The 17,751-nt window shown below is 48.9% G+C and overlaps 3 protein-coding genes across 11 annotated transcripts; 2 read left to right on the top strand and 1 right to left on the bottom strand.

Moving 5' to 3' along the window:
- The first annotated feature begins 1,350 nt into the window (after positions 1–1,350).
- Anapc15 (anaphase promoting complex subunit 15) lies at positions 1,351–4,657 on the top strand. 9 transcript variants are annotated; one of them, XM_037196939.1, is made up of 6 exons: positions 1,351–1,487; positions 2,785–2,839; positions 2,993–3,122; positions 3,665–3,724; positions 4,010–4,147; positions 4,291–4,657. In XM_037196939.1, exons 3-6 carry the CDS (start codon positions 3,003–3,005, stop codon positions 4,348–4,350), a joined length of 378 nt encoding a protein of 125 aa, XP_037052834.1. In that variant the 5' UTR covers positions 1,351–1,487; positions 2,785–2,839; positions 2,993–3,002; the 3' UTR covers positions 4,351–4,657. The 9 variants fall into 9 exon arrangements, with proteins under 9 accessions (XP_037052834.1, XP_037052829.1, XP_037052823.1 ...); XM_037196934.1 differs by having other exon boundaries at positions 2,785–2,869; positions 2,998–3,122; XM_037196928.1 differs by having other exon boundaries at positions 1,355–1,487; positions 2,785–2,869.
- A 359-nt stretch (positions 4,658–5,016) lies between these two features.
- Positions 5,017–7,840, bottom strand: LOC114706597 (transmembrane O-methyltransferase homolog). Its single transcript, XM_028889062.2, has 3 exons — positions 7,127–7,840; positions 6,219–6,415; positions 5,017–5,738 (listed from the first exon to the last, which is right to left on the bottom strand). The coding sequence occupies exons 1-3, from the start codon at positions 7,383–7,385 to the stop codon at positions 5,418–5,420; spliced, it is 777 nt and encodes a 258-aa protein (XP_028744895.1). The 5' UTR covers positions 7,386–7,840; the 3' UTR covers positions 5,017–5,417.
- A 2,801-nt stretch (positions 7,841–10,641) lies between these two features.
- Positions 10,642–16,705, top strand: Lamtor1 (late endosomal/lysosomal adaptor, MAPK and MTOR activator 1). The gene is made up of 5 exons (XM_028889054.2): positions 10,642–10,838; positions 14,707–14,852; positions 15,062–15,139; positions 15,463–15,589; positions 16,086–16,705. Exons 1-5 carry the CDS (start codon positions 10,797–10,799, stop codon positions 16,176–16,178), a joined length of 486 nt encoding a protein of 161 aa, XP_028744887.1. The 5' UTR covers positions 10,642–10,796; the 3' UTR covers positions 16,179–16,705.
- Positions 16,706–17,751: the final 1,046 nt, after the last annotated feature.

Genomic DNA, 17,751 nt, shown 5'->3' with positions numbered 1-17,751 from the left:
CTGCAATCTTACAACTTTAATTTATGTGTCCTTTATTAATTTCCCACTAGAATGGAAGCTACAAGAAAGGGAGGATGGTCTATTTTGTTCACTGTTGTATATTCACTACTCAAAATAGCAGTACACATTTATTTGGTTTTCTGGGTTTATTTGTTTGATTTTTTTGGAGACAGGGTCACTCTTTGTAGCCTTGGCTGGCCTGTAACTCACAAAGATCCTCCTACCTCTGGCTCCCAAAAGGTGGGATTAAAGGCATCAGTAAATATTTAAGGCATGAACAAAAAGGATGACATTTCCAAAGGGTGTATTTTACACTTTAATGAAAATCTGTTTGTTTTTGAGACACTTTTTTGTTGGTGTTTGTTTTTCGAGATAGGGTTTCAGTGTGTAGCCCTGATTGTCCTGGAACTTACGCTGTAGACTAGGCTGGCCTTGAACTAACGGAGAGTCACCGGTTACACTGGATGTGGTGGCACATGTGTTTAATCCCAGCACTTGGGAGGCAGACAGGCCCATCTCCGTGAGTTCAAAGCCAGCCTGTCTAAAAATCGAGTTGCAAGGCAGCTAGGGCTGTTACACGGAGAAACCCTGTCTCGAAAAACAAAACAACAACAAAAAATGCACTGGTTGCTCTTCCAGAGGACTCATGTTCAATTCCCCAGCACTTCCATGCTGGCTCACAACCATCTTTAACTGCAGTTGGATTCTGGGGATCCAAAATCTGTTCTGGGCTCTACAGGCACCAGGCACCAACATGGTGCAAATACATATATATATGCAGGCCAAGCACTCATACACATAAGATAAAATTTTAAATTAAATAACTTAAAAAGAGGCCGGCATGGTGGTGCATACCTTTAATACCAGCACGGGGCATGGCAGGAAGATGAAGTCTCGGTGACTTCGAGGCCATCCTGGTTTACATAGTGAGTTTCAGGCCCGTCAGGAACGTACAGTGAGACCTTGTCTCAAAAAAGAAGAGGAAATATTATGAACATGATGTAGTTCCGTGACAGGTTTGTCTACCATGTTTACGGTATCCTCACAAAAAGAAAAGAATGTGTTCAAACGGGAAACAGTCTGAGAGAACAGAAGGATGGAAACAGATGCTCCCGGAACGCAGCGACAAACAGCAGGTCCGAAGCAGCGAACATTGCAGGCCTTCCTCCCCAAGAGATTAGCACGCAAACGCCACCTGACCACGGGGGGCGGGGCCGGCTGGACGCTGGGGCGGGGCCAGGCAGAAGAAACCCCTTGGCCGGAAATTCAAGGCGGGGCCAATAGGTAGGCCCGGCAAATAAGTGCCCGCCCCCAACTAGTACGTGACTAAGGTACGTCAGCATCACTTCCGGTTTGGTAGGCTAGAGCGGGAAACAAAAGGAGACGGAGAACGCATGCGTTGAGTGGGTCCCGGATTCTGGTGGGTTCTTCCGCTCAGGCCTGGGGAAGCGCTTCCGGGTCGCTGCCGGCTGCCGGCTCTTGGCGCGGTAAGTGCGTAAACGAAGCTGTTGCCGTCTCCTTGCTCGTTCTTTCCTCCTGCTTCCAGAGAAACCCAGTTCCTTTGACTCGCCTCCCCAGCAACTCATCTGTTCGGCTCCTTTACGCTTAACGACACCCTGCTCATTGGCCGCTTCCTTGAGTCTAAGCCCCACCCATCACCCAAGTTCCGTCATTCATTGGTTTCACTTCCTGTCACCCAGCATTTCTTTCAGTTAATTGGCTTCAGCCAGGCCGCGCGCATTTTTGCGATTAGCTTCCCTATAAGGACAAAATCCTGTCAGAGACCCGCCCCTGCCTCCTTCCTGTTGGTCGAGCTCACAGTCATTATCATAATGAGCAGAGTATGGGCGGCGGTGGGTAGGGTTTTAGGATACAGGTTCTGTCAGTACTTTTGGCATGAGGGTGGGCGCTGTTCCGCCTGTCACACGGGCCTGGGGAGCTTTGGTCTAGGGAATGGCAGCGGCTAGTTCTGCGTGGATCCCATTAGAACAAAAGCTAGAGTAGAGGCGAGTGTGGTGGCTGGCGTACGCCTTTAATCCCAGCATTCGGGGGCTGAGGCATGCGGATCTCTGTGAGTTTGGGACTAGCCTGGTCTATAGAGTGAGTTCCACACCAGCCAGGGCTACGTAGTGAGACCCTATCTCATTTAAAAAAAGAAAAGAAAAGGAAAAAAAAAAAAAAAGACACCATTTCTGTTTTTTCCTGCGCTCTTGCTACGTTACTGGGCCAGGATCCCTTCCTTGTGTGTGTTCTAAGTAAGCCCCACCCGGTGTGCGACCCAAAGTCAACCTTACCTGTCACTGGGTCTTATGAGCTGATGGATTTTAATTCAGCTTCTTGATGATCTTCCTGGTCATCAGCTTTAATCCACAAAGTTGATTTTGTTTGTTCTCTTACATGTCAGTTCATCACTCATTCCTCTATTTGTCTGTATTTATCCATGCTTCCTAGTAATATTTTATCCTTGGTTGTGTGTAGCGCCGTTTGACTGTGGTCGGTGAAAGAGGTGGTTCACGCTAACATTTTTGCACTGGTTGGATGTGATATGAATCAAGAGTAAAAAATGAATTTTATGGTGTGTGTGTGTGTGTGTGTGTATGTTTAAACAGAATCTTTCCTAGATCCCTGCTATTGCTAATTTTGTACATAATCACAATGCCACATTCCATCTCTGGCTCCCAGTCTCTTCTCTCCTTGAGCAGCATACAACTTTATCCATTATTTTATTTTGTTTTCAGAATAACTTTGAGGATGATATGATTGTTATTATCCCCATTTTTACAGATGAGGAAACTGAGGCCCAGAGAGGTTAAGTGTATTGGCCAAAGTCAAACAGCTAGTAAGTGATGGAGCCAGGACTCAAACTCAGGTCTGTCTGATTTCGAGAGGGAAGGGAAGCTTCTCTGCTACCTCCCACTCCACCCCACCCCTAAATCAAATTACAACTGCATTGAAACAAAACAAAACATATTCACTTGACCCTTTCCCTCAGCTTAGGAGCCATGTCCACCTTGTTCCCTTCCCTGTTCCCTCGTGTGACTGAGACATTGTGGTTTAATCTGGATCGACCCTGTGTGGAGGAGACAGAGCTGCAGCAGCAGGAGCAGCAGCATCAGGCCTGGGTGAGTGAGGACCAAGCTCAATATGGAGATGACCTCTGGGTCATGACCTTGCCTTATTCTGGAGACCTGCTTAGGAAAAGTACTTTTCTCTGGGTTGGGAATAGTCAAGCTGGTACTTGGAGGCTAAAGCTCTCATTCTGTGGTACTCTAACTGGCTGAGGGACCAAGGACTTCAGGGCTAGGTAAGATGTCAAGCTTCTGACAGCCTAAGTTCTTTTCTATAAATCACAGGACTTAATCATTTTAAATTAATTACTTAAAAAGGACCTACAATATTCTAGGCCAAGTGTCTCACTTCACCCTCACCAGAATTACATGAGAAAATTGAGACCAAAAGACTTTACATATATATGTCCATCAATTTTATCAGGAGCAGATGACAGGAGAAAGGGGGATTGAATCTTCCTGAGAACTGGGGGTGGGGGAATCTTTGTTTCAACATTTGGGGGTCTTCTAAGGGGTATAGTAAGCTAATCCCATGCCCTTGACCTGCTGTGCTTGGGCCTTGGCCCTGCTTTTCCCCCACACGCCTTTGCCCACAGCTTCAAAGCATCGCAGAGAAAGACAACAACCTGGTACCTATTGGCAAGCCAGCCTCAGAGGTGAGTGCCTGGCTGGGGGGGAGTGCAGGGGGGAGAGTGTGTGTGTGTGGGTGTTTGTGAAGCCCTGCTTCTGTCTCAGAACAATTGTGGTTCTCAACCTGGGTAGACAGCTAAAGTGGGAACTTGAGGGGCAGGCATTGGGCCTAGCACTAAGGTCCTTCAGGTTATGCTGCAGCCTGCCATACCAAGGTGGGCAGGGTTAGGAAGAAGGAGGCTCCAAGGAGGCCAGCTCTTGACCTGGTCCAGGTAGCCCTGAGACCTACAGACTCTCTCTTGCCCTACCAGCACTATGATGATGAGGAAGAAGAGGATGATGAAGATGATGAGGACAGTGAAGAGGATTCAGAAGATGATGAGGACATGCAGGACATGGATGAGATGAATGACTATAATGAGTCACCTGATGATGGAGAGGTCAATGAGGTAGGCGGGGTGTAGGGAGTGCCTTTGTTCCTAGGCTCCTGCCCCTGAGCTAATTGATGGCCAAGGGATGTAGAAACCCTGGCTCTACCCAGGGGCAGGATCTGGGCTGAGGCTGGCTGAGGCCCCTCCCCACCCACACCCAGCCTCCTCTTCAGGTGGACATGGAAGGCAACGAACAGGATCAGGACCAGTGGATGATCTAGGTAGACAAGCCAAGGTGGCCTCAGGGTGATTCCAGGCCACCCCAACCTATCTTGCATCCACAGCTTCAGCCCCTCAGCCTGCAGAACCAACTTGTGGCTGTAGTGTCTAAAGCTTTCCCTTAGGCACTTTCTCAGCTGCTGCCAGGACAAGGTTTGCTTGGGCCCTCCCAGGCCATCAGTCTTCCCTTGAATCCCTAGAGCCTGAGCCCATCCCACCTTCCTGGCTGGTACCTCATTCCTTGGTTGCCAGGTGTGGTCCCTTTCTAACCCTCTTTAATAAAGACACAGGACTGATTCTTTCCCCCAATGTCTATTCCCTGTTTGTTGGTGGGACCCAGAGAAGTCCAGTATCTTTTCTTGGACATTGGGAAGGGGTCATTTAAGGGATCTCAAGCAAACCTAATGGACCAAGTGGGCCAGGATTGGAGCCCAGCCTTCTCTAATTGGTAATTCCTGTGGCCTAGCTTGCACCCAGAAGCTCTCTACAGGGCCTCATTGTCTACAGCTGCCTCTGATCCCATCCAGAAGCTGTCTGAGACTCACAGCTGGGATTCTCTGGGCACTGCCAGCCAGCTGTCTTCTTTTTGTTGTCATTTATTTATTTTCTGCTTAGAGATTTTTGTCTGTCTGTACGTATGTACATCACATGTGTGCCTGTGTCATGTGAGTGTTGGGAATTGAACTCAAGTTCTCTAGTTAGAGAGCAACAGCCAATTCTCTTAACTGTTGAGCCATCTTTCCAGCCCCTTAGTGTTAAGAGAATAGACTGAATCTCAGAAGAGGGAAGGACTCACCTGGAGGGAGCAATCAATAACAGAACTAGGTTGAAGGCTCAGCCTCTTGCTTCCAGTCTCTGGTTTTCTAGGAGAGGACCTTGTGAGACCAAGGAGACTGAGACTTTGATGCTTTGGATCGGTATGGAGGCTGGGGTTGAGCAAAGTTGAGAAGCCTCCCCAGCCTGAACCTAGCATATGCTGGACACTAAACCGAAAGGGAAAGGGGATACTCTGAGGTCCTTGCTTGAATGGGGTTGGGATTGTATCAGTAAATATCCCAGGTCCTGGATCTCAGCCAGGTCCAGCATAGGTGAGTTGGGCTATGCCATCCTTGATGGCAGGGAAGTCTGGGAGGCTGGTGTGGTGGAGGCGACAGCGATAACGGCCGCAGCTCTTGGTGTACTGTAGGAAGCGGGGTGCACCAGGAAAAAGCACATGGTCAGCCAATACTGTGGCACCATTTGGAAGCAGAGCATGGGCCTCCAGTAGCTGCAGATCCCTTAAGTAATATCGAGGTCGGTGTGCCAGGAGCACCAGATCTGCCCGATTCAGCTGGTGCTGAGCTCTTAGACGTGGGATCACTTCCTCTGAGCTTCCTGCAATGAGTTCCACCTGTGGGGAAAGCCATAGGAGGTGAGAATAAGGAATGCTTTCCCACTCCAGACCCCTCGGGATCTGGCTGATGTCATGCCAGGTACTGGTCTAGGCCCTCAGGAGTGTCTCACATTTCCTCTGGCCTCAGAAATCCAGAAGTCAGTATCACTATTGTAATTTCCATTATGTGTCCACGAAGAAGCTGAGAATCAGAGGATATGTGCTTTACCTGAGGTCACACAACTAACTGAACAAAAAGTTTTGGACTCAGATTTGCTTGGCTATGGGGAGCCTCCTCTTAGAGCTGCTGCTTTTGTAGTCCAGTAGGGACTAAGAGCAAATGACTCTGGATTGAGGGGGTAGGAGCTACATGCCCTCCAGGATGCCATCTGCCTGAGTGGAATTCCTTGAATGGGAGGCCCTCACAAAAGAGGCCTGGCTAGAGCAATTCCTGGGGTAGTTGAGGAGAGACCAGCTTTGGGGAGATGGGAGCCTGACCATTTGCTCATCGAAGCCAGCCAGCCGGATCAGTTTTTCAGCCACTGCTGCTGTACGAGGGTCGCACTCCACAGTGAGAAGGCGACTCCCAGGGGGCAAAGCGCGTGCAATGAGCAGTGTAGAATATCCGCAGTAGGTGCCCAGCTCCAGCACACAAGCAGGGGCCTTCTCTTCCACCAGCCTCGTCAGAATCTGACCTATGGGGCAAGATGGCTGCTGTAGAAAACATCCAAAATGGGTGTGCCCAGAATCCAACATGCTGCTGTGCTTTCTTCATGTTGTATTTAGAGATGAGGCTGACAGGCTGACTGCCCTTTCCCACTCCTGTCCCCATCTACCTGGCCAACTTGAATCCAGGCATTCTAGACTCAGTTTAAATGTTCCTTCCTCCAGGAGGGCCCAGGCAAAAACAACCACCCCACCTTCCAGGTTCCTGAGACATTGTCAGTTTCATACTCAAATTCCTGCACTCCCCTATTGCTCGTTGACTTTTTGATTTTGGAATTGGATACACCTCTTAATACTTAAGTACTGTGCTGTCTAAGTAGACAGCTATCCTGAATTAGACGTGGACGTCTCTGGTAGGGAAGAAAGTCTAGAACAGATTATTACAAAGCTCTGAGTTATGATTATTTCCCTGTGTTATGCTCTTTGAGGCCAGCATTTGTGGCTGGTTCACCCTCTGTGACTTCTACCTCCTCCCTCAGCACCTGGTACAAAAGAGTGGCAATAAATGTCTGCTGGATAATTGAACTTGGTCCAGGCTCCTCATTTCCAAATGAAAAAAAAGTCATAAACACAATCATGAAGCTTCCTATTTACCCAGTAAAGCAGTGGGTAATGCCAGATCTTTCTTCACCATCTTGGGATTATTTCTGAAACAGAAGGCTAAGGAAGGGGACACTGACCTTTAACAGGGCCCATGTGGCTCAGGTACTCGCAGCAGCTGCTCCAGTGGTCTAGAGTGGTGAGGATGTGACCAGGGTCTCCAGGCAGGGCATGGGTGAGCACGTAGCTGAAGGCCCGCTCCTCAATTCGAAGTCCTGACAGGCAGTCCCTGAAGCTTCTTAGCAGGACTGTACGCACCAGCAGTCGGAAATGATGCCGGTATCTCACCAGCAGCGTCACCACAAGTGGCAGGAATGCCAGTGCAATGGCAGGGGACATTGTCCCTACCTGGGTCCTAGGATAGAGGGAGGCTGGGAGGGAAACCTACATGTACCATTTGCCTGTCATTTGTGCAGCCTTTATCAGTTGCAACTCTGATCCAAACTGGCTGAGAGGCTGACTTTTGCCAGAGACACAGCAGAACTGGAATCTAAGTCCAGCCTATGCACTTTCCATGCCTGTGTTTAGCACCTTACCTCAACTATATCTCTTTTAGTCATGACTAGGGATCCATTTCTATATTGTTCCCTATCTCCACCCACTTTTTGACTTCCCTAACATCACTCTTCTTCAGGACCTTTTTCATCAGTTTCTTGGGGTATCTTCCTGCCACCATACTCTGATCCATTCATTATAGTGTAGCCAAAGAGAAAAGCTTGCCGGGCATACACCTTTAATCCCAGCACTCAGGAGGCAGAGCCAGACGGATCTCTGTGAGTTTGAGGCTAGCTTGGTCTACAAAGAGAGATTCAGGACAGGAACCAAAACCACATGGAGAAACCCTGTCTTGAAAAACCAAACACAAACACACACACACACACACACACACACACTAAAAACAAAAATTAAAAACCAGAAAAAAGCATTGTGTTCAAATCACTTCACACTCCCACTATGCTCTGCTTCAGTAAATGGTATCAAAACACTGCCTACAGCTGGAGAGATGGCTCAGTGGTTAAAAGGACTTGCTCTTACAGAGGACGTTGGTTCAGTCCCAGCACTCACATGGTGGCTCACCAATGTTTATAACCCCAGTTCCAGGAGATCCAACCCCTCTTCTGACCTTCAAGGGCTCACACAGTGGTGAACATGAGTATAAGCAAAACACAAAATCTTAACAGCAAAACCAAAACAAATTGGAGAGATGGCTCAATGGTTAAGAGCACTGAATGCTCTTCAAAGTTTCTCAGCACCCACATCTGGTTGCTCAAAACTGTAACTTCAATCTCAGGGGATCTGAAGCCCTTTTCTGGTCTCTGCAGGCACCGCATTGCACATGGTACACAGAAGTCATTCAGGCAAAGCATGCATACATATAAAATAGAAATAAAATCTTTTAAAAAAATCCATGGTGTTTTGGTGTACACTTGTAATCCCATCATGCAGAAGGCCAAGGTAGAAGGATCTCAGGTTTGAAGCCAACCTGGGCTACATTTGAGACCCCATCCCAAAAATAAATTCACCCTCTCTACCATGTTAGGCTGGACTGTCTTTTCCATTCAAGAGCTCTTTCTGTCTGCTTTGCTTTTGAGGTGTTCATCCTCCTTGGTTCTATATATTTTCTCCCACTGCCCCCCTGCCCAGATCTGACCTTGGCAAGCTGTTTTTGCAAAACCCTTGGTTGGAAGGGGAGTGTATGCTAAAATTTAGAGTATATGAATGAATGTGAAGAAGTTTGTGATATGAGCATGAATTGGTGTGCTTGGAAACCCACAAGGCCCTGCTTACCTGGGCTGAAGGCTCCTAGGAAAGACCAGAGTACCGGAATTGGAAGTCCTTGAGAGGAATAACCCTGAAGGAGGCTAGACCTGATTTCAATTATTGATGCTGAGGCTGTTGTTACCTGAGACCTGCAGTTCAGGTTACCAGGCCCAGGGACAAACTTCAGCTGCCTTCCCCCCACCCCCACACCTGCCAGGAACCCTAGAGAAACTTAGCAAAACTCGAGGGGTCTTGATTTGAAGAATGAATAAAAGCTGCTAGGTCTGGTGACTTCTCCAATCCCTTGGGATCAGGACATGGGGCATGATATAGCCAAAATAATTGAGACTTAATATACTCAGTTCAAAATCCAAGTTTTCTGTAAGTAAGTGTTAGGGCATAGGTCACAGAGAAGAGTTAGACTCTGTCCCTGTCTTTCAGTAGCTCACATTTAGTAGCAGAGATGAAATCAGAAACAATAAAATACACTGTGATCACCAGACTAGGGAATTCTACAATTATGAGGGAGTGGCACACCACACCATAGGCAGTAAATATTTGTGGTTTTGTTTTGTTTTTTATTATTTATGTATACAGTGTTCTGCCTGCACACCAGAAGGTGGCACCAGATCTCATTATAGATGGTAGTGAGGCACCATGTGGTTGCTGGGAATTGAACTCAGGACCTCTGGAAGAGCAGCCAGTGCTCCTAACCTCTGAGCCATCTCTCCAGCCTTTGGGGATTGTTTTAAATTTATATATATGCACGTTTGGTCTGCATGTGTGTCTGTGCACCCTGTACGTGTATGAGGCCAGAAGGGGGTGTCGTTTATCCTAGGACTAGAGTTATAGATGACTGTGAGCCACTATGTGGTGCTGGGAATTGAACTTGGGTCCCCTGGAGGAGCCAGTGCTCCTAGTCATTGAGTTGTCTCTAGCCCTAACATTTGCCATTTGAGTAACTGATGCCATCGGATTAAGTAAAGAGACGGAGGTGCTCAGAATAGGATCAGAAGGGGCAAACAGGAAGATTTGTATTTGGGTTTTGAAGATTGTAACCCCTGATTTGGAGGGAGGAGTGTGTGCCATCTGCCTGCACAGGCAGAATTCACCTTAATCAAGAAACTGCCAAATAAGGGACTAGAAAGATGGCTCAGTGGCTAGAAGCCACCTGCCATAAAGCCTGACAATGTGACCTCAATCCCTAAGAACGATATGGTGGAAAGAAAACCAACTCCCACAAGTTGTTCTGTGACCTCCATATGTGCACCATGACACATGTGTTCACACTCACATATGTACTCAAAATAAATAAAAATACAGTTTTACCGGGCATAGTGACATATGCCCTTAATCCTAGTACTCGGAAGGCAGAAGCAAGTGGCTCTCTAAATTCGAGGCCAGCCTGGTCTACACAGCGAATTTTAGGTCAGCTAGGGTTCCATAGTGAGGCCTTGGTCTCTCTCTCTCTCTTCTCTCTCTCTCTCTCTCTCTCACACACACACACACACACACACACACACACACACACAACACACACACAAACTGTCAAATAGCTCCCGAGTGAAGCACATCCAGTTCAACTCCACCATGCTACTCGCCCCTCTCGTGGCACTGAAGAGTTAATCTTGACAGATCTCGGCCCACAAAGGTGGCCTTGACACCATGTGATCAGACACTCAACTCGCACTCCGGCCAGGGGACGAAAGGACTCAGAGCTGGAGACTGGGACAACAAAATCACGTGACGCTCCTCTCGAATCACGTGCCACGCGTCCTGTCACGTAGGACGCGCTTTTCCATTGGTTGGTGATGGTCACGCGGAGGGGCGGGGCCGGAAGGCGAGATTTGGCTGTGGTGCCCGAGAGACTTTGGGACAGGCTAGGCGGGGGAGGGGAGCGGGAGGCAGCCCCGGGTCATGTGACCGGAAAGGCTCCTGACGGACGCCGTCCCTCCTCGGCGCCGCCTGAGCGCCCGGCCCGACCCCGCCATGGGGTGCTGCTATAGCAGCGAAAACGAGGACTCGGACCAGGTGCGGCCGCGGCTGGCGGGGTTTGGGACTGTGGGCTACGACCGCGGGACGTGGGGCCCAGGAAAAAGCCCGCAGCGGCCGGGAGCTGGACTGCAGGCTCCCGGAGTACGGAGGCCTGGAGGGGACAGATTACAGAGGACGCCAAGCCGGGCTCCTACCCTCTCAAAGATCTAGTTTTACTCCAGCCTAGGGTTACGCCGGCGGCCGCCTGCCTCGGCCCCTCCCCCTCCACTTTCCAGTACCCTTGTACTTTCACAGCTTGAATCCTCAGACTGGGTTTCTGGGAAGCATTTGCTTTCTCGGATTCCCGTGCCTTCACTGTTGCTTGTATAAGGACTTTACGAACCCATTCTAGAGATAGGTAATTTGAGGCTTAGTCTCCTGAAATAAATCAGAAATTTGTGTATGTTCTGTTACTGATGTTAAAGATGTAATGTCACTGCTGGCCTAGTGTCGGAAGGCCTCTGGAAGTTGGTGACATTTGAGTTGGCCAGTGAAGAATTTAATAGAGTGAAGACATCGGGACTTGAGGGAAGCAATAGAGTTTAGCTTTGATCCATATAGAGGAAAGAAGGGAGAGTGAGCGCATTTGTTTGAGATGGGCTTGCTCTTCCCTGCCTGTGCCTGAAGGTTCCTCTAGCTTGAGAGCGCCTCCTGAAAAATGACTGTAGGGTTATTCCTTTCGAGAAAACAGTAGCTTGGAGAGACTTAGTGTTTTGTATTTTAAATTTTCCATCTTTCCCTTGGTGCATTCTCATTTCTCTCCACATCACAACCTGTCCTTTTGCCTGACCACTTTTGAGGAGGGGATACTTGCAAGGCTGGGTCTCAGGCCACTGGCCATACCTTTTATAGTTGCTTCAAAGCCTGAGTTCTGCTTTCTATACACAGTAAGCACCAAGCCATAAAGAACAGTTTCACTCAGTCTAGTGGAGGATACAGTCAGAGAAAGAAGTGGTATCACTGTACTTCAAAAGTTTTTTTCCCCAGTGAAGGCGCTTTGGGTTAAGAACTGCAGTTTAGGAAAATGTGATTTGTATGGCAGCGTGAGTGGTTCCTGATCAGGTTATTTGACAGGAGTTTGAAATGCCCTGTGGCAAGAATCTTTCACTTCATCCTGACCTGCTAAAGGAGAGAACAGCAAAAACAGGAACCCACCACAAAACATCAAAAAAAAAGGAGAGGGCAGTATTCCTGCCTAGTGGGAAAATGTCTCTTAAAGCATGTGGTCTGTTAGGGGGAAAGGATGCCAAACTTCTAGGAGGGAGAGCTGGACTTGCTTCTTTCCCAAAATTCTACCTTCCCCTTGATTGAGTCTCATTTCTGCTGAGACGAGGTCTCACGTAGCCCAGACTGGCAGACCTGCTATGTAGTTGAGAATGACCTTGAACTTGTGATTCTCCTGCTTCTGCCTGAGTGCTGGCATCACAGGCATGTACCATGCATGTCCCGTTTATGCAGTCGTGGAGATCGAACCCAGGGCTTTCTGCTTGCTCGGCATGTGCTGTTCCGATAAGGTCCTATCCCCAGGCCTCTTCAGCAGGCCCTTCCATCTTCACTGCGGTCTGGCCCTTGAGTGTAGGAAGAAAGCCAGCCCTGTTGGCTTACACTTAGAATCCCAATACTTTGGGGGCTGAAAAGGAGAACTTCAAGTTTGGTCAGTCTGGTTACATAGTGAGTTCTAGGCCAGTTTTGAGGTACACAATGAGTCTGTCTCAAAGAAAAAGAGAAATGTACAAACATTATGGGCTTCAGAAGGCTTTTACATTGACCAGTCATATGAGTTAACATCTGTTTAAAGCTGAGGGAAAAGTTCAGAGGATCTAAGATTTAGGTAACCTTAGAAGTACTCTAGCCAAGGTGTTTGTAAGCACAAGTTATGTGCTTTATGTGCTGGGAGAAGCTCTGAGGTATTCCGTTGTGGGCAGACACCATGGGTCTATGCTAAAGTAGATAGTGAAGTCTTGACTCCGGCTGTATTGGCTACAGCCTGTAACTTACCCCATGTACCACTCATTCTTTGGATGTCAGGTGATGTCATTAACTTTGGCGGGGGTGGGGTGGGGTGGGGTGGGTATCTTTATGTAGCCTTGACTGGCCTGGAACTTGCTATGTAGACCAGGCTGTTTTTAACTCGGAGATCTTCCTGCCTTGCCAGAGTGCTGGGATTAAAGGTGTGCATCACTACTCTTAGCTCAGTTTGTCTGCTCTTTGGAGTTGCTGGGCCTCTTCAGGAAATTAGAAACACAACCTTGTTCTTGAACCCCTGATGGGGGAATGGGGGTGAAGATTTGTCAGCAATGGGGCTGGGAAAAGCAGGCATAGAAAATATTTTGAGTCTCATTATGAGCCAGCTTTCCTTAGAGATCCTTTTATCTTTGGCAAACACTTTATCTTTCTAGCCTGTTAATACTGAGGAAAGAGAAAGATTGTCTGGGAACCTAGAGGTAATCCTTTTGCCAGGGTGAACTGGGTCAAATGGCCTGAGGAGGAAGAGCAAGGTGGAACAGTTGAGCCTGTCTGGGGTGGGGCAGGCAAGACCAGGAGGAAGTAGCTCTCTGGAGGGAGAGTTTGGGCAATGACGCTGGCTCCTGCAGCAGGGAAACTGGTAGGAACTCTCCAGGCTGGGAGGAGAGGAGGAGAGTGCTGAGGCTGGCAGCTGAGCACTAAGGTTGATGGGTCAGCATTGGCTAGCACTCCCTCCTCCTTCACAAGCACTATATTCCTTCACAAGTGGCCTGCCCTAGCCTTCTGTGGACTGAATAGACAGACATCCAGCAGGTCTGCTTATCCAGATCGCACCTGACACAAAGCCAGCAAAGATCTGCAGTTGATGGACTCAAGGCAGTGCTGAGCCTAAAAGGCAGTAGATTAGAACCAGGGCCTGAACCAGGACAAGGAAAATACAGTTCCACAAGATGGAGACTTGGTTTAGTTCTAGATCAGTTCTGGTGGTTGTGGTGTCTATACAGGCTAATAGTAGCAGGGCTGCTAAAGACTGAGGAGGCTGTGTTGGGCAAAGAGTGTAGTTTGGAAGGGAGAAACAGCTCTGCTGTTCCTCTGAGTTCAACATATACTAGGTACCAGGCCACAGGAAGGGGCAGACCTCTAAGCATTCCCCTGAACGCCTGAGAGGTGAAAAGAACACCCAGAACATACCTGTAATCACAGCACTGGGGGAGGTAGAGGCTGGACACTGGCAAGGTCCAGGCCAGTTTGGTTATATAGTACTAGGGCAGCCTGGGAACATAGAAAGACTGTTGTGTGCATGTGTGAGTTATGTTTCTTGTGGAGACTTTACAAAGAGCCTGAAGAGAAAGAAGAAGAGAGAGGTTATTGGTGTTGTGTCTAAGTTGTGGGCTTGGAGTTTCTGCACTAAGGTAATGTGAGGAATGGCAAGATACAATGGGCCTGCTTTCTCTTGGGGTCCAGGGCCTCACGATGTTGGGGGCCAGCATCTTTGCTGGGTAGTACTTTATCCAGGGAACCAGGAAGGCTCTTCTTGGGTTCTGACTTGTATTATTTCCTCCTCTGTACCCTTATTTTGGTACTTTCCCACTTCCTCTGACTTGGTTTCCAATAGCCTTTGTCCAGTAGGTATTTGACCAGTTCACCGAGGCTCCAGGACTGTTGCTCAATGCCTGCTTTGTTCCTCTCTGAATTTTTCAGGTTCTCTAGGTTCCTCCTAGACCACTGACTTTGGATCAGTCAGAGAATGAATGTTTTTTGACTTTGGATCCATCTGGATACTTTAGTTGTCTTTATAAAAATAGTTTTAGTGTTTAAAGGTCAGAGCTGGTCTGAGGAGAGGACCTGGGAGAAGAAATGAAGGTCCTGGGGCTGACTTTTCTCCACTGGCTTCTCCTAGGATCGGGAGGAGCGAAAGCTATTGCTGGACCCCAGTAGCACCCCCACCAAAGCCCTCAATGGGGCCGAGCCCAACTACCACAGCCTGCCTTCAGCTCGCACAGATGAGCAGGCCCTGCTCTCTTCCATCCTTGCCAAGACAGCTAGGTGAGTGTCATAGGACCAGGCTGGGGCAGAGGCAGCCAAGCTTCTGGGATAGGACGAGGTCACTGGGGAGAGATGCCTCTGGGTTGTGCTGTTACACTGGGCAGGTGGGAGTACTGGTGTTAGATAGCACTGGACTTGGCCCCTAGCACTGATTCTTGTCTGTGCCTCTCTGAAGCACCTGTCATGTCTTCTCTTTCTTCTCTTCAAAGCAACATCATTGATGTGTCTGCTGCAGACTCCCAGGGCATGGAGCAGCATGAGTACATGGACCGGGCAAGGCAGTACAGGTGAGCACAGGGCCAGCCTCCTAGTCATTTCTTTCTAGCTTTGGAGTCTGGTCCCCTGTCCAGGCTCTTCATTTGGGTGCAGCCCAGAAAACTGACTACAGATCCCTTAGGTGCCTCAGGCATTCAAGTCAGCCCTGTTTGCCCAATACATTTGATCAAGGGTGATCAGGCCAAAGGAGTACGGTCACATGAGTTGGTGATGAGCTGTACCCTGTCACCATGGTCCCCTGGCCTGAGGGAGTGAAGCTTGCCTGGGCAGGGCAGGACAGGGCAGGGCAAGCTTTGGCCTAATTGTCCTTCCATGACCCCTCCCTCTCGGCCAGTACTCGCTTGGCTGTGCTTAGCAGCAGTCTGACCCATTGGAAGAAGCTGCCGCCGCTGCCGTCTCTCACCAGCCAGCCCCACCAAGTGCTGGCCAGCGAGCCCATCCCCTTCTCTGACTTGCAGCAGGTGAGCACCCCGGGCCTGTCCCCTGCCCCCTTCCCACGCTGCTTCACGGGAGGGAGGGAGCCTGGCATCTGCTGCGCCCAGCGTATTCCCACCTCGCTCTCTTAGTTTTCATAGCCATCTTAGTTCTTCCCCATAGCCTTTTTTCTCCCAGCATCTGCCCTGCTCCCCACCCTTCTCCCCCACTCCTCCTCTCTCTCACTTCCTTCCAAAGATAAAACCCAGGACTTTGTGCATGCTAGGCAAGTGCTCTACCAGTAAGCTACAACCTGACCCTTGCTTTTCGAGAGGACTCACTGTTACAGCCCAGGCTGGTATTGAACTTGTGACCCTCCTGATTTAGCCTCCTGAGTAGTGGGATTACAGGAAAGCACCACCACACCTAGTTCTTTCTGGTTTTCAGTCCTTTCTCAGGCCATTTCTTTATTGCTATCCTATCTCCCACTTTGCCAGCTCTCCCTCTCATGTCTGTTCTTTTCCTCCCTGGCTCCTGTCTCAGGTCTCCAGGATAGCTGCTTATGCCTACAGTGCACTTTCTCAGATCCGTGTGGACGCGAAAGAAGAGCTGGTTGTACAGTTTGGGATCCCATGAAGAGAGGGGTCCTGGGACAGCTCTTCCCTCCTCTCCATCCCGTCTCCACCCCACCTCTTCTGGCCCCCAGCCTCACTGTGGCTTTCTACAGTACTTAACCTGCTACTAATCACGGAGAAGAATATGGAGGAAAAGAATAAGGCTAGAAGCCTGAGCAAGTGAGGACTAAGCAAGGGAGGGAGAACCGATCGCCACTGGCCTTCAAGTCCTGGCTGGGGTGAGGTTGGGGCCAAGAGGACAGGGCCTGGCAGATCTTCACAGTCATTGGGAAGATGGAGATACCACTGTAGGGGTGAACACCGGGAGACCTAGGAGATCCCCTTCCCACCCTTTCTCTTGGCCTCCAATTCACTCCTGTCCCCTTCCCTGACTTGGTGCTCAGAGGCACCTCACTAGGGATTACGACCAGGGTCTAGATGAGCTTGAATCTGAATTGAGTTTGTATTTCTAGCACCCTGGGTTTTTACATGTTTGGTCTTTTTGTTTTTGTTTGTCACCCCTCGATAAAGGAAGTATATTCATTTGTGTTGCTGGTTCAACCTGCTCTGTCTTGCCCACCACTCCATTATTTATTTTGGCTATTCAAGTTTGTGAGCAGTGAGATGCAGAGGAATGTCTTCAGCCTCATTAAGGAGGAATCTAGGAGATAAAAGTTCAAGGTTGCCAGGTCTTAGCTGATATAGTGTTGGGTAACCTTAGGTAGGATGAGACCATTCATTTTCCCCTCTCGCCTGATGGTAACACTGTCACAACTGTACAGACTTGAACTGGAGGCAGTTGTGGCTGTTGGAGACTTGCCTCAGGCTCAGTAGGCTTACACATAGCCCCTAGGGGTGGGAGGGAGGAGGTCATACTCCGATAGTTATTCTTTTCAGGAAATGATTTTTTTTTTTTTTTTTTTGAGACAGGGTCTCACTATGTAGTTTTGGCTGACCTAGAACTCACCATGTAGACCAGGCTGGCCCTGAACTCAGAGATCTGACTGCCTCGGCTTCTAGTGCTGGGATTAAAGGTATGTGCCACCACCACCCACTAGGAAATGAAATCTTAACCAGAATCACAACCTGAGAGTAAAACTACTCTGCTCTGATAGAAATAGATCACAGCTATTTTCTGGCCCTGCTCTAGAGGCTGATGGCAGCTCTGCACACCTTGGCGCTTTAGGAAGACTTTGGGTGAGGCATGGTGGCTTACTCCTGTTAATACCAGCACTCAGGAGACTACGGCAAGAGGATTGTTACAAGTTCAAGGCTAGCATGGGCTAGAGTTAGAATCTCTTTTAAATTTTTTTTTTTTTTTACAAATTGCTCATCTACTCTATTCCCATATCTGAAGGCTAAAGAGTACAAAGGGGCCAATGAGGATAGTTTCCTGCATGGCAACACCAGGTCCCTGGGTCCTGAGCCAGTAAGCCTGTGCCTCCACTGTGAAGTTTTTTTTTTTTTTTTGTTTTTTGGGACAAGGTTTCTCTGTGTAGCTTTGCGCCTTTCCTGGAACTCACTCTGTAGCCCAGGCTGGCCTCGAACTCACAGAGATCCGCCTGCCTCTGCCTCCTGAGTGCTGGGGTTAAAGG

This window comes from Peromyscus leucopus, chromosome 1 (assembly GCF_004664715.2).
Source record: "Peromyscus leucopus breed LL Stock chromosome 1, UCI_PerLeu_2.1, whole genome shotgun sequence".
Classification (NCBI taxonomy): domain Eukaryota; kingdom Metazoa; phylum Chordata; class Mammalia; order Rodentia; family Cricetidae; genus Peromyscus; species Peromyscus leucopus.
This window is presented reverse-complemented; position numbering and strand designations above follow the sequence as displayed.